General features: G+C 34.7%; 5 protein-coding genes across 9 annotated transcripts; 4 read left to right on the forward strand and 1 right to left on the reverse strand.

The window, feature by feature from the left end:
• The first annotated feature begins 1,714 nt into the window (after positions 1-1,714).
• On the forward strand, positions 1,715-4,661 carry LOC137829552 (zinc/iron-chelating domain protein). 2 transcript variants are annotated; one of them, XM_068636374.2, is made up of 5 exons: positions 1,715-2,029; positions 2,391-2,469; positions 2,577-2,664; positions 3,573-3,696; positions 4,180-4,661. In XM_068636374.2, exons 1-4 carry the CDS (start codon positions 1,766-1,768, stop codon positions 3,661-3,663), a joined length of 522 nt encoding a protein of 173 aa, XP_068492475.1. In that variant the 5' UTR covers positions 1,715-1,765; the 3' UTR covers positions 3,664-3,696; positions 4,180-4,661. The 2 variants fall into 2 exon arrangements, with proteins under 2 accessions (XP_068492475.1, XP_068492474.1); XM_068636373.2 differs by having other exon boundaries at positions 1,726-2,029; positions 4,183-4,661.
• Positions 4,573-9,012, reverse strand: LOC137829551 (uncharacterized). The gene is made up of 4 exons (XM_068636372.2): positions 8,614-9,012; positions 8,207-8,382; positions 6,662-6,860; positions 4,573-5,241 (listed from the first exon to the last, which is right to left on the reverse strand). The coding sequence occupies exons 1-4, from the start codon at positions 8,681-8,683 to the stop codon at positions 5,033-5,035; spliced, it is 654 nt and encodes a 217-aa protein (XP_068492473.1). The 5' UTR covers positions 8,684-9,012; the 3' UTR covers positions 4,573-5,032.
• A 5,743-nt stretch (positions 9,013-14,755) lies between these two features.
• Positions 14,756-15,648, forward strand: LOC137829342 (pathogenesis-related protein 1A). The gene has a single exon (XM_068636150.2). It carries the CDS (start codon positions 14,833-14,835, stop codon positions 15,403-15,405), a length of 573 nt encoding a protein of 190 aa, XP_068492251.1. The 5' UTR covers positions 14,756-14,832; the 3' UTR covers positions 15,406-15,648.
• A 2,348-nt stretch (positions 15,649-17,996) lies between these two features.
• LOC137829553 (Pentatricopeptide repeat (PPR) superfamily protein) lies at positions 17,997-23,518 on the forward strand. 4 transcript variants are annotated; one of them, XM_090304627.1, is made up of 3 exons: positions 17,998-18,509; positions 18,587-20,183; positions 20,410-23,518. In XM_090304627.1, exon 2 carries the CDS (start codon positions 18,627-18,629, stop codon positions 20,025-20,027), a length of 1,401 nt encoding a protein of 466 aa, XP_090160753.1. In that variant the 5' UTR covers positions 17,998-18,509; positions 18,587-18,626; the 3' UTR covers positions 20,028-20,183; positions 20,410-23,518. The 4 variants fall into 4 exon arrangements, with proteins under 4 accessions (XP_068492476.1, XP_090160754.1, XP_090160753.1 ...); XM_068636375.2 differs by having other exon boundaries at positions 17,997-20,183; XM_090304628.1 differs by lacking the exon at positions 20,410-23,518 and having other exon boundaries at positions 17,997-18,509; positions 18,587-20,350.
• Positions 22,363-23,518, forward strand: SGR9 (RING/U-box superfamily protein). Its single transcript, XM_068636379.2, has one exon. The coding sequence runs from the start codon at positions 22,363-22,365 to the stop codon at positions 23,170-23,172; it is 810 nt and encodes a 269-aa protein (XP_068492480.2). The 3' UTR covers positions 23,173-23,518.
• Positions 23,519-23,762: the final 244 nt, after the last annotated feature.

Genomic DNA, 23,762 nt, shown 5'->3' on the forward strand with positions numbered 1-23,762 from the left:
ATTAGAGCCTTTCATTGTATATAAGTGGGTGCAAACCTCAACCCTATGAGTCGGTTTTATGGGGTTGAGTTAGGCTTAAAGTTCACTTTGTAATATGGTATCAGAGCCATTTTGAGCCTATCCTAGCGAGTGTTTGTGTTGGGCCTATCGTGCCACCCGCTATCGGGCCGCTATCGGACCACCCAAAATATATAGTCTCACGCACGAGTTGGCAGTCTCGGCGTGAGGGGGGTGTGTTGAAGATCCTACATCGACTAGAGATTAGAGCCTTTCATTGTATATAAGTGGGTGCAAACCTCAACCCTATGAACCGGTTTTATGGGGTTGAGTTAGGCTTAAAGTCCACTTTGTAATAAAAAAAATTAGAGAAATGAAATTTGAACTTAAAATAATAATTTTACTATAAATTTCTAAATAACAGTCAATATTTACAAGGGATATAACCTCTACTAATAAATCTCTACTAAAATATTTTTTTTAGTGAGTGAGTCTTAGACAAATTTTTCTGGAATGATTTTGTTTAAGTGAATTTTCAATATTTTAACTTTTCATAAGGCTATTATAACCTCTCCGAATAAATATCTAGTAAAATTAAATTTTTTTTTTAGTGAGTGAGTCTTAGACAAATTTCTCTGGATACTATTATTCTTATAAAAGCCACATTCATATAAAAGCTATACACAAACATATCATCAAAATATACATATATCTTTTCCCTCGATTTACAAATATAAACTTTTTTACTTTTTTTTAATATAAACTTTTTTAGAACAGAAGAGTTGTTGTAAAGATAGATGTAGATGACAAGGATTGTTTGAACAAAGTAAAAAAAAAAACACGTCAACAAAAAAATCTAAAAAGAAAAGAAACAATAAAATAAAACAATAACAAACAAGAATTAAGATTTGAAAGGAAAGTAAAGAAAAATTATCCTTTCATATTATATTGGATTTTTCCATGAAACATAGAAAAGGAGAGATGAAAAACGTTTGCAGAGAAACGAAAAAGAAAGACCACGAAATCAGAGAAACTAACAATCTAATTTTTCTTTCTCATTAATCTGTATGCAAACAAGAAAACCAAAAGGATAAACCACAAAATTCAAGAATCATTCATAAGCTAAAAATATTATCAGAGAAAATTTCTATAGATCATTTTCTATTTAAAAGCATTATTGTGTGCCGCAATAGTTTTTCGATTACAAGTTTGTTTGGCGTGTTTCATGTTTATGCTTTAAGTGGTTTGAAATATCGTTTGTATCACATTGACCCTAAGTCAAACTTTGATCAATTAAGAATGAACCTGTCTTAAGATTCGATAAATATTGTGTGGAGCACAATTTGAGTTGGGGTGGTGACTGAAATATGGAATCACAGGAATTTTATCATTATATTCAAATTCATATCATGTATATTAAATATATTATAAAGCACACTTTAATTTTAAATTTTATTTTTCTTTTATAACTTAATTATATATTATTTAAATTGATATATTAAGTGAATAAAATAAATTAATTTAATATTTGCAAATATTTCGACCCAAAGACATTTGAAACCAGCATGATATAAACACCTTGAACTAACATACATGAACACAAATTAATTTGGGAAACATTGTGTTCATAAAAACATTACAAATTCTTAATAATTTGTGAAAATTTAAATAATTAAATAAATTATTAAATTAAAATTTGTGGCCAATAAATAAATCCGTTTCACTGTTTGGCGAGTACATGGGATTCAAGAAGCACGTTTAAGAAATAATGCAGCACCTTATCATGTCTCCCGCCATCACCACTTCGACACAACCGTTATTCCTCGCCGTCACTTCGGCGGCGCGTCCTCCACGGAAGACGGCGACGGTTAAGACCGTTAAAAAGCAAAGTCAAACCAGCCTCGGCTTCGGCGGCGACAAGAAGGAGACAAAGTGGCACTGCGTGGAGGGTTGTGGGGCATGCTGTAAACTCCAAAAGGGTCCTTCTTTTCCCTCTCCTGAAGAATATTTCGACGACCCTTCTGATGTTGAGGTCCTTTTTCTATTTCTACCTTTTTTGTTTTCAAACAAAAAATCAAATTAACATTTACTAGGTTAGAGTTGTATTGAATTCGGTTTCCTCAACCATGGTCTCACAACATTTGAGTCTTGTAGACGAAAAAATGTGGATGAGAGGAAAATTTTCACTAGAGTAACTAGTTAGGTTCCACAGTAGAGATTAATATTAGTCATAGTCATCGAAAAGAATTGTAGATACAATATGGTTATAAAAACTTCAAATAATTTGTTTATCCTTTTACTTTTGTCACATGTGGTATACTCTGTGAATTGAGCTATTAACATTCCATTTATTGTATCTGATGATTTATTTGTGTTACTGTGATGAGTTTCAGCTCTACAAAAGCTTGATAGGACCAGATGGATGGTGTATCCATTATGAGAAGAGTACTCGGAAATGTTCCATTTACCCTGGTTGCTCATAATGCATCTCATTGTTGTTGTTTGAATTTCAATTATTTAATTGATGATGGGAATGTTAGGTTTAGAGTTTAACTTGTCATTCCTTTGTTCTTCTTCAGATCGTCCTTATTTTTGCCGTGCGGAGCCAGAGGTGTTTAAATCTTTGTTTGGAGTTAAAGAGAAGAATTTCCACAAGGAGGCCTGCAGGTCCACCTTTCTCACTTTTTAATCATGTTTTTCATTAAGAATCAAACTATATGATTATAAGGAAATTATCTTGACCTATAATCATAATGAATGGTTAAAAGTAATGTAAGTAAAATGATCTCTGCCATTCAAAACTGAATGGTGTTTGAAGATTAACTTGCACCTGCTCCCTAGATACTTTCCCTCTATTTAGTTCAAGTTTCTGTCTACTCCCTAGTGGCTTTAAGCAGTATAATGGGGAAAGAATGTCATGAATTTTGTGAGATTGGAACAATTCTAAGGTTTTTATTTGAAGCCGTAACAAAATGTTGGTGCCTTGAGATTCTATTTTCTTTCTTAAAGCTGGAATTAAGTGCAACTTTGTGTCAAGATTTGTTAATGAAGCTTCTGGGGAGCTGGTTATATTTATGAAGAGGTTCTGCAGTATCTCTAGTTGGAATACACAGTTAAATATATATGCTAAGAAAGAAAAGTAAGTTGTCTACCTACAATGAAGTTAACATTTGTAAACCTCTGCCTTTATTTGGTTGGGGGACTACTGGTGGGTTGGAGCTTTCGAAACGATGCCAGTGGCATAGTAGATTCATTATAACATTGCAGTATGGTGCAACCGAACTTCTAATTATATTAAGAGCATCTTCCACTGTACGTGTGACTTTGCTAAATGCCTGAACCTGAGGTATAAATCAATCATCACTTCTCACAATGGAGAAGAGTTGTTCATAGTGTGTTAAGGCTAGGACGCGGACATGCTGACTTTTTAGCAATTTATTCACTGAAAATATTGTACATAAAACAGGCAAAAATTAATAAGCAGAACATTTCCTTGAAGGCTGAAGCTATTTTTTCTTGAAACAAAGGCACCCAAAGAAGTGTGTTTCTTATTCAATCTTCTTTCTTTCTTGCAGTTTCTGCAGGGATACAATTAAAGCTATTTATGGTTCTAATTCAGAGGAACTTCATAATTTCAACTGCTCAATAAGGAAATCTTCTAGTTAGAATTTATGGGCTTTGGATTCGTAATTTCTCAAGGTTCTCTCATCTTGTCTTTGCATCCATTGATTATTATGGTGGTGGGAGTTTTCTTGTTTATAACTTCTGATATATGATTTCTTGACTTGATGCATATACTATCTGAATCTATAAAGGGGAACCTAGCAACAGCGGAAAAAATAGCTATAGATAATGAACTTTTTTGGGAATTTTGATTATTGCCTTATATCTTACTTTGGGCTAACTTAAAGACCCTAATTAGTTAAACCAACTATTTAATCTCTTATTGTTTTCTCATTGCCCAACATTAAGTTCCATACAATATTGCTGATGGGTGTGTGGTAAAATTTCCCCTTAAACTTGAGTGGTAATCCTTTATTACATAAACATGTGAGACACTACTATTCCTTCTCCATGGCTGCATCTTCTTTCTGTGAAACTTACAAGCTGTTCCCTGGAATTTTTAAGATGCCAAAATTTGACTGAACTTGGATCATATACTAAATGAAATATTTGTGACAGCAGGCTTTCCCCGGTTTGCATCTTGTCTGGGATCAGACGATTTCTGCTCACAATACATACTTTTAAGCCTTTCAAGCACTGTGCCGCGAAACTCTACTCCTATTGAAGCATGGTTACTATGCTGGTGGTCATAGACTGGCAAACAAAAATTCTCATGTTCCTCTAGCACTATGTTCAACAGCAGCAACATGTTCCTCTAGCACTATGTTTAGAAATGCTTACCTTGATAATCATTCCACTTTTTTTCACTTCTCTGTTAAACAGAAGCAACAACAGCAGGTTCACAATTGAAAAATCATCTGCGGTTCTGGTTGCTAAATTCTAAGAACTTAGAATATGAGCTTAGATGGGTGGTTAGTAAATAATAGAAGTTTAGCACTTACCATGAAAGTATTGTTCAGATCCAAAAATGGAAATGCAAATGTATAAATCTTTTGAGATTGAATACACCCTTAATATGGTGATGTGTGCTATTGACTTCCTATGAGTGATAGCAAGGACTCTACATAAACTCTTTGAAATGCACAAGAATCCTAATGCGTATATAATGGTCATTCAAGACCTATTTATTTGTTTTCCTATTTTTATCCAGATCGCTGACCAAACCTAAAATATGAAGGACGACATTTATTTATTTTGCGTCGGTTACTACTTGATTGCTGAGCAAACCTAAAATATGATGTACAACACAGTCCTCTGTCATATGTACAAGTTGATACCAACATTGACACCTTTCTTTCCACCTTGATGAATATCTCCTATAGATCATGATAGTTGCCTATCAAACCAGAAGAAAATAACTTTTCGTCGTTTGGTATACTGTGCAGGACGAAGTTTGTATACTATCGTTATTTCATATTACAGTACCAAGGCCCAGCTCATCCCCAATGTCATCATCGTCTTCAAATAGCTTCAAAAGCCGAGCCTGGTCCTGTTCCCGTATCTTCTTTTCCCAAAACTTATAAGCACCCACCACTCCAAGAATCAGTATAATTGAAACCAAAGCACTCAGCAAAACCACAACAATTATATGCATTCCTTTTCCATCACCATGCTCATCAACTACAGAACATGAATACAATTAATTTTGTTAATATATAAATACACTACAGGTAAGCAAATAAATGAGTAACAATGCAAGCGTGCCAAGTAAATAAATTTTAAGTGCTATACATAAATCAAAGTTTGGGAGAGAGGGGAGGGGAGGTTGTGGATATTTCTCTCCATGATTTACAAAATAACTTATGAAAACAATCCTCAAAGATTCGTTCAGAAACGCAAGGAAGTGGAACAAACTAAATTCTGGCGTACCTAGTAACTCCACAGATTGAACCGTTAATAAAGATTCAATACCTTTATATAAATACATCATTTAGTAACTTTCTTTATTGTGATTTTTTAATTAGACAAACTTATTATTTAATAAATAAAATTTATTTATTTATTAAATAAATAATTGAATAACCTTTTTATTTTATTTTAAAATAACCAAATATTTTTTCTTTTAAAAATAACGATTATATAATTTTTTTAATATATATATTTAAAATTGTATTTTTTAAATTAATGATTCATAAAAATAATAAAATTATAAAATTTTATAAATTTTATAAATTTTAATCTAATAAAAATGTAAATATACATTAGCATCAACACGTGTTTTTGCTAGTTAAAAATAAAATAGTTATGATCAAAAAATTATTTATTTACAGTAAAAAAATGCTATCGTTAAATCTAAGGTGCTTATCCTACTAGATTTGATATCATTAGTTACTAGTTAGCTCATGAAGTTTTGTAGTCAAATGCTTTTTCAACTATTGTTTATCTAACTTTACATGTAGAAGAAAAGGGGGTCAAATGCATTTAGTGTAATTAATTCTTCAATTCAAATGGTTGGGTACCAGGATGATCCTTCAATTCATCTATACACCAGATAGATGGATATATATTTTCTATTCTTCTTTCTACATGTAATAAGAATACCAAAGACATTTAACCAAAGAAATCCATGAGCTGGTCGCTCAATTAACAAATTTGCTGACAACACTTTCTGGAATTATGCAGCTTTTCACAGTAGAGGGGCGTTTGCATAGTAAATACAGAATACAGAAGATAAACAGAACAATTTAGTTTACTAGTATTATTATTTGTTTGCTTACGATCTGAATTAAAAGGCTATTGAATTTAAGTCATCTTTAATTTTTTAATTCAAATACCCAAATAATCCATGGTGAAGAAATTCAATACAATAGCAATGGGAGTTACTTGCTCTTCGTTGACATAAATGATTCTCTGAAATGTAAGCAATAAACACTAGAACTACAGATCAAAATAATCTCTGAAATGCTTTTGAAAAATATACAACTTTTGCAGTTGCATCTCCTAGGTCAACTTTTTTTCAAATAACTAGTTGACTTATGCTGTCAAATGACATGATTGTGGTACTAAAGAATCATTAAAGAAAAAGGTTGCAAGTACTCACCTGCAGCAAGTGATAAGCACTCTGAGCATAGAAAAGTAGCCATGAACTGCTTTTCCTTGAACCGAATGTATTCACCATCAGGTGCAGTAAAGTCAGATGGACAAAACTCCCATTCCTCAAATACATCATCCAAAGTAATGCTGTCCTCCTCATAGAATCCACACCGCTTGCATTTTTTACTTGTAAAGTTGCTTAAAGGCTGAGAGTACAAAGCAAAATCCAAGCATTAGCCAAAACAGTAACACTTGCAGCTCAAATGTGAAGGTATTTGGAATTTAATGACTGAGCTTAAGGTTCCTAACCAAAGCAGTTCCTCAAAGTTAAAAAATTAATCCACGAATTGTAGTCAACATCAAAATGACATTGCATTTGCATTGCTGCATCTAAATTTTCCATTTCCAGGACTTAAGGTAAAAAACAGAGTCCCCTTGATTGAACCAGAACTATACAAACAGTATGTAATTGAACTTATTATGTGGTCTACTGTTGAAAGTTAATAATTACTTACTTGCTCAAATAAGCAAGGGGTCAAAACTTCCCTTGTGACACATATCGTCCCAATTCCATATAGGTGTGCATTTGAATTCACATTACATCATTCAAAACCATGTTAATTACCAGTTAAAGTGATTTTCAGTGAATGTTCACATGTTTCATTTCACATTAAAGAATTGATTCTAGATCCTAAACTAATTCTAAGTCGATGTAACCTTGGGTGAATTGTGTTAGATAAAAGAATGTTTTACTACTAAGTTAGCTTTGAAAACAAAAACATACAACCATCAATCACTTCATTTCAAAATTACTTTACTTCAAAATCAAATATGCAAACCCTCATCCAAATTAATATAGTCTGAGACAGCCAAATTTACGTATGCAGACATATGGCAATGGCATCACTTGATTTACTTGTAATCAATTCGTGACGGGTATAAAACATAAGTAAAAACAACAAAAAAGAGAACTGACACATAAAAGTAGTTCATTCAAATCCAAAAAGGAAAACATACTTAATAAGGTTTAACTAAGTTTTAATTACCTCGTAGATTTGGGTTTTTTTTTACTTGAGTCTCTTTTAAAATATTTTGTTCAATTAAGTAGTAATTTTTTTTTTTATTTTCATATAAATATCTTGTCTTCTTATTTTACAATGAATATGTGAATAAGATTACATGATTTTTATTTTTTCTTTTCATCTCATTCGTTGATCAATTTGGGCACTTTCTTCTCCAATTTCTCCCAACTTGTGGATTAACTTCTCTTTTCCCTTTATAAAAGTAAATTGACCAGCAAGTTGAAGTTCATTGGAGAGGAAAAAAACATATAAAAAAAAGTTAGAGACGAAAAGACAAAAAAATAATGATTAGGTATGACCACTTATATAAAAATAAAAAATATTTTAAATAATCAATATAACTAATTTTTTTAAAACTTCATTGAAAATAGTTAAATTTATGCATAGGTGAGAACTTGATTCAGACAAAATTAAGACATCAAAGGAGCTCCCTGAAATCCAAAAAGGAGAGCAAAAACTGTAAAAATAACCTGCCAAGATTCTTCACCGTTGAAAGCATACAAGGCATGTGATCTCTTGACATCTAGTAGCACGGTCTTGGTTTCCCCTTTGCACTGGAAATACACAGTTGTAGTGGCTTTCAGCCACTCGTGCGTTTTAAAAACCTCAATTGATCTCAGCGACACAACTGCACATAACGTCGACCCTGCGCAACCATTCAAACACATACACAATTTACTCAATTTCTCGTTGTATTTAAAAATTTCCACACATATCAATCCGGAAAAACACTACAGTTGTCGAAATTTCCCTAACCGAATAATCACACGCTTCATGAACGAAAGTGTTTGTTCAATGAACTCACTCTCTGTGCAGTTGACAGATTATGAATCAATGAGGAAAAAGAGAAACCGTTGATTCGGGAGAGAAATTTTACCTGGAAAACAAGCGAAGAATATGAAAGAGATGAAAAGAAGCAGAGGAACCCTAGAATTGGGATTCAACATGGCGAGAAGTAGAATGCAAGAAAATGGTTATTCTTGGTTGTTTTGTTTGGAATGCGAAAGACTGACCAGGTCCGTCTGCTCTACGCAACGTGCGCAATACGCACCAGTCAACGCAACAGGAAGAAAACCGGGAAGCTGCCACGTCACTGCCGGCGAGCCCTGCCGTTGACTTGGACCTTGTAGTCATTCTGCGACCAGTGGAGGCTAGTTCGGCACCTGAACATGTGAAGCAGCTTCCGTTTTTTTTTTCCTTAGCCAAAACATTATTTGTATTATGTTATTTTATTTTCATGAGTTAAAATTTAATTATAATAATAATAATATTTATTATTTTACATGTTAATATATATATTAATTTTAAATCTAATATACTTTTTAATATATTTTTATATAATTTATTTGTTCTTATGCTATTTTTTTGAGTTTAATATTAAAGGAATTTGAAGTCTTCCATCAAAGAAAACGAATGAAGTGTAAAAGAGTAGAAAAATTGATAACTATAAATGGAATTTGAGAGTGAGTGAATCAGTTTTTTTTTTTTACAATTATTTAGAAAGGGATAAGATAGAGAAACGTTTTTTTACAAATTAAAAAGTATATTGGAAAGTAAAATGTAAAAAGAAATAAAAGTTATTTCAAAATATAGTTATAGATTAAGTAAAATTAATTTGGAATTTTAATATAAAGTTTATTAAAATAAAAAGATTAACTAATTTTAAGTAAAGAGTTAAAATGCTAAAAACTGTAAAAATAAAAGAGGTCTGATTTAGATTAATTCGTGTTTTTAAATTTGAAGCAGCGCTTCAACACTTGTTAATAAAAAATCTTGAACGACTTAAGTTCTACTCGAAGAGAAACTTTTCCATTAATATTTTTACAAAAACAATAAAAATATAAAACAAATTTCTTTATAAGTTAACAATTTGATTTTGTTAGTTGTCATAGTTGTTTTAAAAATTAAATCATGCATGTATCAATATGAATTCATTTAAATTGTAAAAAAATGCGAATGAGTTCTTAATATCAATTGATTATATAATTAATATTGACTTTCAAAATATTGACTTATGTCACAGTCTAGTTTTTTTTTTCAATATTTCTTATTTTACTTTTGAAACACCATATGTTTGTGGACTCGTGGATGCTCTTATTATTTTTCTTCTACATGTTATTTAATATTCTCTTGTCCATTAACTTTATTAAATCATAGCTTTTGTTTTTGTAATTTTATATTAAAATTGATTCTAGATTAAAATAGGTTCTGAATTGAGTAGGAAGTCATTAGCGAAATAAAATATTTATTTCAAAGATGAAGTCATTTAGTTCTTCATAATTTATTTATTTTTGTAATTCAGTAAATTATTCAATTGAAATTAATTTTTCTTATGTTTTGCATAGTGTGAATATATTTTTATATTTTATAGATCAACTACAAGCGCTTAATTTTGATTGAACGAATTGATCTTAATATCAATTGAAAAATAAATGTTAAATAAAATCAATTAAAATAATTTATTACAAGATTTTCATTCTTAAAACTCCAAAAGAATATTTTAATAAAAATAATTTTAAAAAATTATTATTAAATTTGTGTGTTTATCATTTACTAAAGAGAATTTTTGAAGTAATTTGATTCACTCTTTGTTTTACATTAATATGATCATTTTTTTATAAAATTAATTAAAAATGTGTAATAAAACACAAAAATATTGTTATTCGTAGCATGAAAGAAAATATGAGAATTTTTAAATTAACTTTTTTATAACCTTTTTATCCTTATTATCGTTTACAAATATGTTTATCAATTTGTAAATATTTATGCTTAAACTTTACGTTTTCCACAAACTTATTCTTTAAAAATATAAAATTATTGGTTGTTCCTATTATCATTTCACAAGTTTAATGAAAGTTCAAATATTTATAAAAAGTGACACCCAGAGCATGCAAACGTTATTATTTTATTTTAAAATTAATATTAAAAATTAAATAGGATAAATGAATTAATCTCTGAATGTTCTTATTTTAGTCCTTCTAATAAGCTGGATAATTATCAAAAAGTTCATAAAAATGTTACTAAATTTTATCTACCTAATAGTTGAAGTTGTATACATGAATAACATCTGGCAATCTAAAATTTATTATCTTTCGTTTTTTAAGAATTATGATGCAATAAAATGTCATTTTTATTTTTAAAAGTAATCTATAAATTTAGTGGTTTATAGATATTATAATATATATTGTTTTTATCGGAGATGAAGTCAGAAAGTACCTCGACAAGGACCGAGTATTTATCAGAAAACGAGTTTTCAATTTATGTCCAACAAGAGGAGGATGTCGACCTGAAAAAGACTCTCTTGTGTTTAAGTTAGTATGAGCACAAAGATGACGAAAAGTGTTTAACAATACGAGAGTTAAAAATACAAGATAAGATAGATTGTATTTCTTGAATACTAGTATTTGTAGATTTCTTAGGTGTCGGTCTTTGATTTGACTATATGATTGTCATTCATCACTCCATAGATAGTCGCTCATCAATCAAGACTCATTGAGTATGTTGTTTTATTCATAATTGTCATTGATGTCAATAAAGACTCGGTTAGGGGATATACACTGTCACCCACCTTTTTTGACAATCTCGACCTTATGACAGATAGGTATATATATTATCATTTTCACTTGTTTATACTTTTACTTTATAATATCTATTTTTGTACTTGTTGGTTGACTTCCTCATCGGTTGACCTTGGCGACAAGCTCTAGCCCTGATCTGCCTCTTTTGGAATCTGTTCTATGTCTTGTTGCACCGGAACGCGACTCCGTTGAAACAAAGGGGGCCCTACCTGTTGATTACACTCCGACGATCAAGTCATTAAAGGCTTACTAAAATTTAAGAAGTATTCGGTTTCTAGCTCAGAAACAACGTACCTTTACCTGGGGTTACAAGCCCCTTTTATAGCTTATCTTTTGTAAGAGCTTTCTCTCATGAGAATATAATCTCAACTGAAAGTTAACAGGAAAACATTTTGTTTGTGGACGCTTTCTCTCAAGGTGCTACAACAGAAAGGAATCAAAATCTTATCTCTAAGGAGAACATAAAATAATAACAGAACAACCACCTGCCAGCAGGGCACCATCTTAGGCACCAACAACAGGGAGATATTCTGCTTACATGAACCCTTCTCACGGTGCAACGTTATCTTTTACCATGCATGCAACTTAACCACTATGTGCCCTATAACACACATACTTAGGTTAAAAGAAACACTTATTTGCCCAAGGCACCACATGTACTATACATACCCCTAGGTTCGAAAATACCCTTTACTAGTAGCCTTATACCAACGTATAAAAAGTTTATTTTAACTACGCCTTAAAGGGCTTACCGACCAAACTGGACCCACTTTACTAGCCCAACAGTCGAGCTTACCTGTCTCTACTATGCACCGAGCCCCGACCACTTAGCACTAAGCCGTGGGCGCTCTGTCTAGTACAATTTCTATACCAAATTCATAATTTAAAATTTAAATGTTAATAATGTAGTATATAAGCTTTGAAACATGCTTTTAGATATCACAAAAACTTAAAAATAGATTCTAAAAAACTATTCACATTAGTTAGTAAATAGATTTGTATAAAAAAATTGGTTATAGAATTTTACTAATGATGTCTTGGACTTAATTAATGTAATCATTTTTCTTAGTGAAAAGTCTAATGAAAATTCTCTTTCCACACCAATGAGAAAAATATAAAGTTTCTCGTTAAAAAATATTTGTCCCTATTTTCTTATAATGATATTACTTTTATAGACGACTCACGCTTTGCAAAGTTTGAAATCGAATAATCCACGCAATGAATGTGTATGTTGTAGGATTTAGTTGAGAGTGTTTGCGAGAATCTTGGTAATAAAATGTTATACCATGAATATAGTTAAAATTGAGGGGTGGTCGTCCTTTTTAATCGATAATGCGATCAACGTCATGATAATTTAGCCTTCCAAAACTGGATCATTGAACTAATTTAGGATTTGATCACGTTGTTAGAATGTGTGGCCAAAACAAGAGGGGGTGAATTGTTTTCAAAAGATTTTCGTAAAGTTTGGAAGTAAGTAGAGTGAAAAGTTCTGTAAAAATCAATCAATTGCTTTATTGAAACAACTTATTGTTTATACCAGAAAACAAAGAACAAATTACAAAGCAGTGTACAAGGGTAGGGAAGGAGAGATTCACACAGAGAGATTTATATTGGTTCACTCTTAACCAAGAGTTACATCAAGTCCTCAACTAACCACTGAGAATTCACTATGCAATCAACACTAGATTACAAAACACACACCAAGAATGTTGATCTTGAACCCCTCAAGAACACACAACACTCCTAGGCAACACCACAATTTTCCAGAAACCTGAAACTAACTTACACACAATTACAGTATTCAAATAAGAAAATAGAATACACCTAGGCTTTACGAAGCAGTAGTACAAATGAATAGAAAACTCAATTCCTATTTCGCACACAAGCAATGATCAAAAAGCTATTGATCTTCTCTTCAAAACGTTTTTAATAAACTCTTTTTCTTATTCTTTTCAAATGATCACAATTGAGTCTTTGTATAAATTTAAAGAAGTGGTTAAAATTGTTAGATCATTAATAAAAAATAGTTAGAAACATTTAAAAACAGTTTGCAATTCATAACATAATTCAGTTAAAGAAACAACTAATTGATTTGAAAAACAACTGATTATTTATTTTTCTGTTAAGGATTTCACATAAAACAGACAACCAGTTGTTTTATCGAAATAATCGATTTTTTTGCCTTACAAAAAAAACAAAAGAAAACAAAGCTTTTTTAAAACTTTTAAAAAACACTAAGTGTCAATCAACCAGTTGTTACGACAAATCAATTGGGAAAAAAACTTGGTGTAGTCACAAGACCTTGAACAATAGCTTTTCTCAACTGATTGAAAGCTCAAAGCAATTGACTAAAATTCACACAACTTGTTAAAAAAACACTTCTTTCAAAAGAGATAAAGAATCAAGTGAGCTTGAATCAATAATATATGTGAATTGACAAGTCAAAATCTACTGAACAAACACATAGTAAATTTTGAGTTCAGACTCAACACATTAACGTTAATGGTGAAGTTGATATAAAGATGAATGAGATAAAAGTTAAAATGAATCATAAATTTGTAGGTACAAAATATAAGAAATGAAAATGAAGAAAGATGATGGTGTCTTTGCTATAGTAATTATTTATGTATATGGAAAATGATATATGGTGAAGTCATAATTTTCGAAAAAGGAAGAAAAAAAACTTTAACTTTAGATTCACATCATACAATTTCAAGTATGTATGGCATAAGAAATCCCTTGTAACGATGAGATTGAACTTTCTATTTTTACATTAGAGACTTTTGTTATAATTATAACACCACATGATTTTGGAGGAATTCAAGAAAACATTTTATAATATTTGGAACTAAATTTCTTCATTTTATATAAACTAAAATTAATACTTGAAATTTTAGAGCATGGAAAGTAAAACTATCTGACTAAAAATATATTTAATTTTTATTTTACATTGTACGGAAAGGGGAAGAATTAAATTCAATGTGAAGTGATTTAGCTTAGAATCATAATTTTTTTGAACTAAGTAACTATAAAAAAGGAAATTGGCGAAGCCACAAACAGCAAAGCAAAAGAACAAAGGATGAAACAAAATAAGATAATTTAGGAAGGAGAGGGTTTCTCCTTAACAATTTTAATTATTTCAATAACAGCACGTATACATCGCATTATTATCTATAAGAAATTTTAGAAGAAGAAAAAGTAAAATATTTTTTATATAACATACATAATTAATTATAAGATATGAAGAGGGTTTTTTTTTGTTGTAATATATTTTGATTGAAAAATGAATTATTGTATAGCAAAGAATTAGCAGTGAAGAGAAATGTGTGTGTTCCATTCCATAGAGTAACCTAGAAAAAGAAAAACTCTGTAAATAGAGGAATTAATGGTGTGCGAACGCCCAGAAAGCACGTGAATCTGAAAATTGTAAATTAGTTTGTAAAGTAAATGAAGACACACGTATAAAAGGCTCCATCCCAATTTCGTCTCGCAAGCAACTCTGGAGGGGCTATTCCGCAATGCCTTCTTTCCCATTCATCTGCTCCCTCCTCCTCCTCCTCCTCGCCGGGGCCGTCTCAGCCCATACGCCGATCAACGCTAGAAAGTACTTCGGCTACGTTCCCGCCGTTGACGACGTGAAATTCACCAACAAAACGTTGCTGGCGGAGGAGTTCCTGCACGCGCACAACTGGATAAGGAAACAGTACCACCTTCCGGCGTACGCCTGGGACGAGAATCTGGCCTCCTACGCACGTGGGTACCTCATGCAACGCTACGAGGATTGCAGGCTCATCCACTCCAACTCCAAATACGGCGAGAACATCTTCTGGGGGAAGAAGCGCACCTGGAACCCCTCCGACGCCACCTACTACTGGTACCAGGAGAACCAGTGGTACGATTTCAAAACTCTCACCTGCGCCCCGCCGCCAAAATCCTGCGGCCACTTCACCCAGGTTGTGTGGCGTGACTCCAACCGCGTCGGCTGCGCTCTTCAGAATTGCCACAAATCTGATATGGGCATGCTGATGGCGTGCGAATACGACCCCCCTGGTAACTACGACAACGAGAACCCCTTGCAAGAACATATATGACCAATATCACATCCTACTAACCCTAATCACGTAGTTCTGTTAGTTTCTTTTGAAATTAATTGAGAGACGGTGCCATCCCCCTTCGTGATCGATTCCCATGTATATGATCGACCAAATGGCTGATTCAAATGTGGTGATGTAGGTTTCTTTGTGAGGGATCAAGATAACCTCTTAATTCTCCTCTGGTACTGTATATACTAATTACTGTATAGTTATGTAATCTATTTGAGTTTTTGTACCACTTGTTCTGCTTCTTGGGTTCTAATCAGAATGTTAGATATTCCTCGTGTTTAGATTCTGTGTTTTTTTACGTTTTTTTCTATGCATTAGATTATATCCAAACTCAAACCACATACAAATTTCAATAATAAGATCTAAAAATAATTCAACAATTGCCACCTAGTTGATGCGGCTACTGGCAAAAACTGTTGAGTAACCGAAAATGGCTGTTTCTTCCGCTGCATTCCGCAAAAACATGAAATGACGAAAATGATCCTGCATCACTGTCTCCCTCCTGCGTTTTTTACATGACATTGTTCTCGTGAGTATTTCGTGCAATTTTGGTACGTAGTTTGTTGTACACGGTAATGTGTAAGAGTGGATTCCGGTGATAAGTGGTAGGGTTTGAAGCTCCTCTTCATCCAAGAAGAAAGGTAAGTTTTGCAGAAATCTCTAATCTGGAATTTTTGGGTAATCTTAAATCCACAGGGGCTTGGGGAGTTGGAGGAAAAATTGAATTCCAAAATTAAAATAGACTTCCCACGCCTGAATCACCACGATTTTGGAATTCATTTTATCCATTCCAGATACCAGATACCAATTACAGAACTCTTTCTCATAACTCTATTTTCAAAAGGATAGTAATTATAGATGACAATCACAATTTTTTTATACAATTTACTCTTATTACTATTATTTTAATATTTTTTTACACTATTTAATTATAAATTTATTTTTTTATTGTATATATTTATTTTTAAACTCAACAATTCAGAACATTACACAATTCCAAAAGTTATCAAACTATCGCTAATTTTTTCCCTCAAACCACCATCGAACCCTTCTCAATACACTAATACCTCCGCCTAATTCAACCTTTACTACAGCAACTTTCAGGATCTCACCTGCAACCCAAACACTGCAAAAGCTACATTTTCAAATAAAATGAGTTGGGCAATTTTGGGATTTTGAAAAAAATGGATTGCAGAAAGAAACACCTCCAAAGACTTGGATTTTTTTTCATCCCTACATTTTTATACACACTTAAAAATATCCAAATTACCCTTAAAAGTTTTAGAAATTATCGAATAATAGGTGTTCACAATAGGTGTTTCTAAGAAATCCGAAGATAAAAAGTCAATTCCATAATATCTTTTACATAACACATTTATTTTTTATACTAAATCCAGAATTCATAAAATATATTCTAAAAATGTGTTATGAAAACATTATGGAAAAAATAATCTAAAACTCATTTTTAAAAAGGTAAAACAATTTTTTTTAAAATAATGAAATACAGAAAGAATTTTATTGGGGTTCTGGAAGAAACACCTAAATGATTTAGGTAGCTTCTTCCTGCACTCCCATAATTTTGGAAATTTAAAAAATGACCTTCATCTCTTTTTTTAAAAGGGCACACTGGTGGAGTTGGTTTGACACCGTTCATCTGAAGTGTTGGTGGTGGGTAATTTTAGTTACGCAAAGTAAAGTGAAGGAGTGGATTGGGTTGTCGAAGTGTTGTTTGGATTCTATAGGTAAAAATTAAGTTTTTTTTTAAAAGCATGGGTGGTTATGGAGTAATTGTGGTTACCGAAAATCGAGATCCGAGAGTGTGCTATGGATTGATGGAAGTAAATCATTTTGTTTTTTGGATGAGGAGATGTTTCTGAGCAATTTTTTAAGAAATTGTTGATTTCTGGATTGTTGAATCCGAAAGCCTAATTTTGTTACGAATTGATGGATCCAGAAATATTACAAATTGATGGATCTGGAAATATTATGGATTCAGAAATCCGAAAATACATTACAGATTCATAAATCCGAAAGACAACTATGGATCCTCCAATCCAAAAGATTTGTGGAATGTTAAAAACAAAGTTCGGATTTCCTGTTCCATAAACTTAGCGGACTGCATTGTCTGGAATTATAACATATGAACTTCGGAAACGAAAGTCGACCAAAAAAATGGAACTACAAATCTAAAAGCGAAAAAAAAATTACTTACCTTATTTTTTGAACAGAGAAGCACCAAGTTGTGCTTACCACCAAACCACTACCAAGTTGTCGTAACATCGACCACTACCAAGAGAAACACATTCCTATACCAAGAGATGACGCCGTTTGGAGACAATTGACTCTTTTTGTGTGCAAAGAAGAAAAAAAAGTATAATATGAGTGTTATGTGCATTTTGGGATTTTTAGAAAATATTAAGGATAAATTTGTCTTTCCATAACATTATGGGGGTGGAAGATGTATGGGTGCAGGAAGAAAACTGCCAATGATTTATGAAAATAGAAAGCCAATAAAAATAAACTAGGCCTGAGACCCAGCCCAAATTATCCTTTATTGTTGATGAATACGGAGCAACGTTAAAGAATTTGAATTTGAAAGTTCCTCACCAAATAAATGAATGAGGATCCGTAGCCTGCTGGCTCCCACCCTTCAATATCAAACACAGTCCACCGGCAACCTCCGACAACGGCTCTCCCGCCCCGGCGTCGACTTCTCCGCCTATGGCTCCGCCATTCAGTACTGCTCTGACCACCGCCTCCTCCGCCAGGGTAAGCAGCTTCACGCTCGCCTCTTCCTTCTCTCCGTCACACCCGATAACTTCCTCGCCTCGAAACTCATCCTCTTCTACTCCAAATCCGACCACGCGCGCGAAGCGCGCAAGGTGTTCGACGCGACTCCCCGCAGAAACACCTTCACATGGAACGCCATGCTCCTTGGCTACTCCTTCAACGCAATGTTCCGCGACGCGCTCAATCTATTCGTGTCGTTCACCTCCTCGACAAACGCCAACGCCTCCCCCGATAACTTCACCATATCCTGCATTTTGAAGACGCTTGCGTCGTCGTTCTGTAGCCCCGAATTGGCGAAAGAGGTTCACTGTTTTGTTCTTCGTCGCTGGTTGGACTCTGATATTTTTGTTCTCAACGCGTTGATAACGTGTTACTGCAGGTGCGATGAGGTTTGGCTTGCACGGAAAGTGTTCGACGGAATGTCCGAGAGAGACACCGTGACGTGGAACGCGATGATTGGTGGGTATTCTCAGCGGAGGTTCTACGATGAGTGTAAGAGGTTGTACCTGGAAATGTTGAATGTTTCCGGGGTTGCACCCAATGCGGTTACGGTGGTGAGCGTGATGCAGGCATGTGGACAGTCCATGGACCTTGCGTTTGGAATTGAGGTCCACCGTTTCGTGGAAGAGAGTGGCATTGAGATGGATGTTTCGCTTTCCAATGCTGTGGTTGCTATGTATGCGAAGTGTGGTAATTTGAATTATGCGCGGGAGTTGTTTGAAGAAATGCGCGAGAAGGATGAGGTTACTTATGGAGCAATTATTTCGGGGTACATGGATTACGGGTTTGTGGATGAAGCCTTGAGTATTTTTCGAGGGGTGAAGAACCCTGGATTGAATATGTCGAATGCTGTGATTTCTGGTATGGTTCAGAATGAAGAGTTTGAAGGGTTATTTCATTTGGTACGGGAATTGCAGGGTTCTGGTTTCTGTCCCAATGCTGTCACACTTGCTAGTGTTCTTCCTTCTTTTTCGTATTTCTCAAACCTGCGAGGAGGGAAAGAAGTGCATGGGTATGCTATAAGGAGAGGTTATGAGCAAAATGTGTATGTGGCAACCTCCATTATAGATGCTTATGCGAAGCTGGGGTATATTCACGGGGCACAAAGGGTTTTTGATCTTTCACGGAGTAGGAGCTTGGTTTTTTGGACAGCGATTATATCTGCTTACGCTGCTCATGGTGATGCTGGTTTGGCACTTAGTCTGTATACTCAGATGCTAGATAAAGGAATTCAACCTGACCCGGTGACATTAACTTCTGTATTGACAGCTTGTGCTCATTCCGGATTGGTCGTTGAAGCTTGGGATATCTTTAATTCGATGCGTTCACAATGTGGTTTTCAACCCTTGGTAGAGCACTATGCTTGCATGGTGGGTGTTCTTAGTCGAGCTGGAAAACTCTCAGAAGCAACACAATTCATTTCTGAAATGCCAATTAAACCAAGTGCTAAAGTTTGGGGTGCTCTGCTGCATGGGGCTTCTGTTTATGGTGATGTTGAAATGGGAAAGTTTGCTTGTGATCATTTGTTTGAGATCGAGCCTGAAAATACTGGGAATTACATGATTATGGCCAATTTATTCTCAAATGCTGGGAAATGGGAACAAGCTGGGGAGGTTAGGGAAAGAATGAAAGAAACTGGGTTGCAGAAGGTCCGTGGAAGTAGCTGGATTGAAACGAGTGGAGGGTTACTGAGTTTCATTGCCAAGGATGTGTCCAATGGAAGATCTGATGAAATTTATGCATTGCTGGAAGGGTTGCTTGGTTTGTTGAGGGAAGAAGGATATGTTTTACAGGAGGAGTTAGACTACGAGAATGTTTAGTTAATAACTGCATGTGATAACTTGTGCTGAAATATGATCATTCACCTCTTGTATAGCCGGAGAAAAAGAGATCACTCAACTTCTGAGATGCTGAAACTAGATAACACCTTCATCAAAATACTCAGCAAAAATGTCAAGCTCTACTGGGTGCACTAGGTTAGGAATCGATCCTTTTTTTATCAAGATTTACTGTGTATACTAAATTTATGCTTGCTGATTACTAATTTTTCACCCAAGATAGGCCTAGAACTGCATGACTCCAAGGAGTATATTGATAATTTTTCTTTTAGGTGATGAAGGACTGAGATTTTACCCTTGCTTACTTTGTGGGTTCTGTTAAGATTGCTTTGTTTGATATACAGCTACTCTGATTTGCATCCAGGTAGGTTGTGACTTGTGACACAGTTCTGCAAATAAACGAAAAAGATTTATTCGGGCTGGCGGTAATAACTTTTGTCCTAGTTCCAGAGATTATGTTGTATGGCAAAGGAGCTTCCTTGTGGTTAAATACTTTGTTTAGGCTAAAGGAAACACATTACTGAAATGGGTCTTGGGGAAAACTCACAGCTGGCCCCAAGGTGAAGGTGAAGGTGAGAGAACCAAAAGGGAAGGTAAAAAGTAGAGTGTGTGGTGATATATATGTGAGGTTAACTTACCAGTTTCCATTGTATCAGTAGTTGGATTTATCGTAAAAGAAACCTACATTGTGGTCATGTTATGCGACTTAGGATCCAAAATTTCAGGACGTATACTTTTTTTTTTCTCTTTAAATTTATGGTATTTAAGTAGATACGGCGTGGATCTGAGATGAGAACCTAATATTTTGTGAAAAGCTACAACAAAGGGACACTTTCTGTTGAAAATGGCCAGAATGATTTTGGGATCGCCAAATTGGTGAGATGAGACTTAGGAATGCATTGAACATTGATTTTGACGCTGCCAGTTGGAATTTAACACAGGAAGCATAATTGTTTCATTTGTATAGTCTTATTTTGTGTGGCTTGTCTTGGATCCACCTTTTCCTTTTCGCATCTTTACCCCATTCATGTCTCGGAAATAGTTTTCTTGCAAATAAAGCGTCAAAATGTGTTAAATATCCTTTCCTTTAATCATAACCTGGGGTGCCAACATTATGCTCTCTTTCTCAATAATAGGCAATGGGCCACTGGCTACGAGGCTTTATATTTTAGTATTTTGTCCAGAATGCTCACGATCCTAGTAATACTTTATCAATTTCACATTGGCGCCACGGAAGCAATTTGCAAGGTTTCCACGATGGTAGGTAGACACTGGAGCTTTGAGAAATTAGAATGCGTGCATGTAAACGAAGGATGAGATAATGAAGATGCCCAATATTTCTACAGTGGAAATGCATTATTGTATTCTTTTGTAAATTTGGTTTAGTGACAAGAGGAACGAGCCATGGGCATGGGCCATGAAGGAACTTCCTCTTCTGCTTGTTTTGTTGACCCTAGCAAAATCGGTCGGGAGAAAACATCTGAATGAGATAATGAAAAGCACTAGAGTAAGAAACGTGCTTGCTCTGGACATTCAACGTGTGGGACAAACGTTGCCACATTAGGTCACCATGTCCACAGGGGTCACACCGTTGTTATTCATTCCACGTTCAACATAACCGTTCCAGATTTTCTACTGCCTTCAGTAACTAAATAAGGTAATCCACAACCTGTTACTACCTACATTCAAGACTGCTTGATTTTAAGTTTAGAAAAAAAAAATTGAACTATTGAACAAATTTTAATTCTTTAAATTGTTTTTAACTGCAAATTTTACATTAATCTAGAATTTAGAAATCAAGATTGTTAATGTTTATCTGTCCATTCACTACATATTTGAATATGATTGCAATAGGCAACATAATATTGTTGTCGAGAAGCATTAATGACTAACTTAAAGAGTGTGAGATGGTATATATTATTACTAACTAATGAAAGTCATAGAATTAAGCTATTTAGAATTAGAATCATTACCTCCTAGAAAGTTAGAGAAATCATTGTGAGACTTATACATAGAGAAGATGAAGTAAAAGTGAAGCAGGGACGTATCCAATCATATCTTTCTAAGAATATAACGGACAACCGACTAAGAAGAAAGTAGTCCTATGACGGTAGAAGTTAGAAAAAGGAAGCAGAAACAAAGGACACATTGGTCAATACAATCAAGAGTATGACTTAGTTGTGTATTTTATTATAGTAATAATCGGTAACACAGCAACACACACACACTCTCCCCCAAGTACATAAAAAGCCACATTCTTCTTCCTCCTCCATATTCCATAGTCTGAAAAGCAAAAGTCCAAAGGCAAGTGATCCCAATGGAAGAAACATCAACATCTACAATCATGGCTGCACTCTCCACCCTCACCCCTTCCCAATTCTCAGATCTCACCCACTCCATTCTCTCCGCAACCCTCTACCACCATCGCCGCCTCGCCTCCCTCCTTTCTTCTCCAACGCTCTTCTCTCTAACCCTCCACCACCTCCACTCCCTCTCCCTCCCCCAGAAGACCCTCCTCATCGCCCGTCACCTCCTCTCCTCCCTCCACCTCCTCACTGCCACCTCCCCGCCGCCTTCCACAGCCACGAGGCAGCGCGACCTCGACGCTGCGCTCCTCCTCCTCTTCCTCTGCGAAACGCACAACCACAACCCACATGCCCTCGAGGCACCCTTTTCCCAATGGAGGATCAACCTCAGAACCATCTTCTCCGATTCATTGTTGACTCTTTCCTCTGCACCCTTTGGGGCATGCACGGGCTCCACGGTGCTAATTCCCTTTGTTGAGACCGTGGCGCGGTGCTGGAGACTCGTCGGCGCACTTGACTGCGGCGGAGGAAAGGAATCGGGGGAGGTGGCGGCGTCAGCTACGGCGGTGGTGGCGCTGCCATCGGTGGAGGTGAGGGCCGGTGGGACAGAGTGTGTGATATGCAGAGAGGAGATGGGAATAGGGAGAGACGTATGCGAGTTGCCATGTCAGCACTTGTTTCACTGGATGTGTATCTTACCGTGGCTGGGGAAGAGGAACACGTGCCCTTTCTGCAGGTTTCGGTTACCGTCCGATGATGTCTTCGGAGAGATCCAACGGCTGTGGGAAGTGTTAGTTAAAACCGGTGCCAAAGATTCGTAGCTACGCTAATTCCTTAACCGTCATTGCAACAAGAAAACATGAAATGGCTTCCTTAACGCTGGTTAATGTTGTACTGTTATTTTTTTAGTTTCTTACTTAAGGTTTTGTAATTTGGTGATTTTTTTGTGAGGACCGGTTGGGTTTGTGTTTGATTTGATGTTTTTGAGTCGAGAGAAGGACTCCTGTGGTAGAGGGCAAAGGGTGTGATTGTATGGCCAAATGAATAGATGCATAGATAGATAAAACGTACAAGTGTGAGGTTCTGAATGTATAGACAGTGTAAGACTCAGATACATATATCTCCATAGAATTAATAATAGTATTGCAATACCTTTCACTTTCACAATGTCTTCCTCATTTCCCACTTTATTTGCATTAATTGCTAATTTGCTACAAGCTTCATAATTCTTTCAATTATTTTGTTGTGTGGCAAACATTCTATCTATTACTACACTATACTTGTAGAATCATTCATTTTTTTTTTTATTTCTAATAAAGTGGCAAGCCAAGTAAGAAAGCCCACCTTTCAATATGGCTGCTAAATTCTTTATTACTATGTTAAATTTAGAACCGTCATATTAAATTTATGT

The sequence above is a fragment of the Phaseolus vulgaris genome, chromosome 7, assembly GCF_051622355.1.
Source record: "Phaseolus vulgaris cultivar YP4 chromosome 7, ASM5162235v1, whole genome shotgun sequence".
NCBI lineage: Eukaryota > Viridiplantae > Streptophyta > Magnoliopsida > Fabales > Fabaceae > Phaseolus > Phaseolus vulgaris.

What these genes read in the sequence shown, in the direction of transcription:
- LOC137829551 (XM_068636372.2), bottom strand. Translation starts at nt 8,683, where the DNA reads ATGTTGAATCCCAATTCTAGGGTTCCTCTGCTTCTTTTCATCTCTTTC. An exon ending in ACGGTGAAGAATCTTGGCAG is followed by an intron (nt 6,861 to 8,206) that starts GTTATTTTTACA and finishes TTGTACTCTCAG; the next exon opens with CCTTTAAGCAACTTTACAAG. An exon ending in GTGCTTATCACTTGCTGCAG is followed by an intron (nt 5,242 to 6,661) that starts GTGAGTACTTGC and finishes CATGTTCTGTAG; the next exon opens with TTGATGAGCATGGTGATGGA.
- LOC137829552 (XM_068636374.2), top strand. Translation starts at nt 1,766, where the DNA reads ATGCAGCACCTTATCATGTCTCCCGCCATCACCACTTCGACACAACCG. An exon ending in ACGACCCTTCTGATGTTGAG is followed by an intron (nt 2,030 to 2,390) that starts GTCCTTTTTCTA and finishes GATGAGTTTCAG; the next exon opens with CTCTACAAAAGCTTGATAGG. An exon ending in GAAATGTTCCATTTACCCTG is followed by an intron (nt 2,470 to 2,576) that starts GTTGCTCATAAT and finishes GTTCTTCTTCAG; the next exon opens with ATCGTCCTTATTTTTGCCGT.
- SGR9 (XM_068636379.2), top strand. Translation starts at nt 22,363, where the DNA reads ATGGAAGAAACATCAACATCTACAATCATGGCTGCACTCTCCACCCTC.
- LOC137829553 (XM_068636375.2), top strand. Translation starts at nt 18,036, where the DNA reads ATGAGGATCCGTAGCCTGCTGGCTCCCACCCTTCAATATCAAACACAG.
- LOC137829342 (XM_068636150.2), top strand. Translation starts at nt 14,833, where the DNA reads ATGCCTTCTTTCCCATTCATCTGCTCCCTCCTCCTCCTCCTCCTCGCC.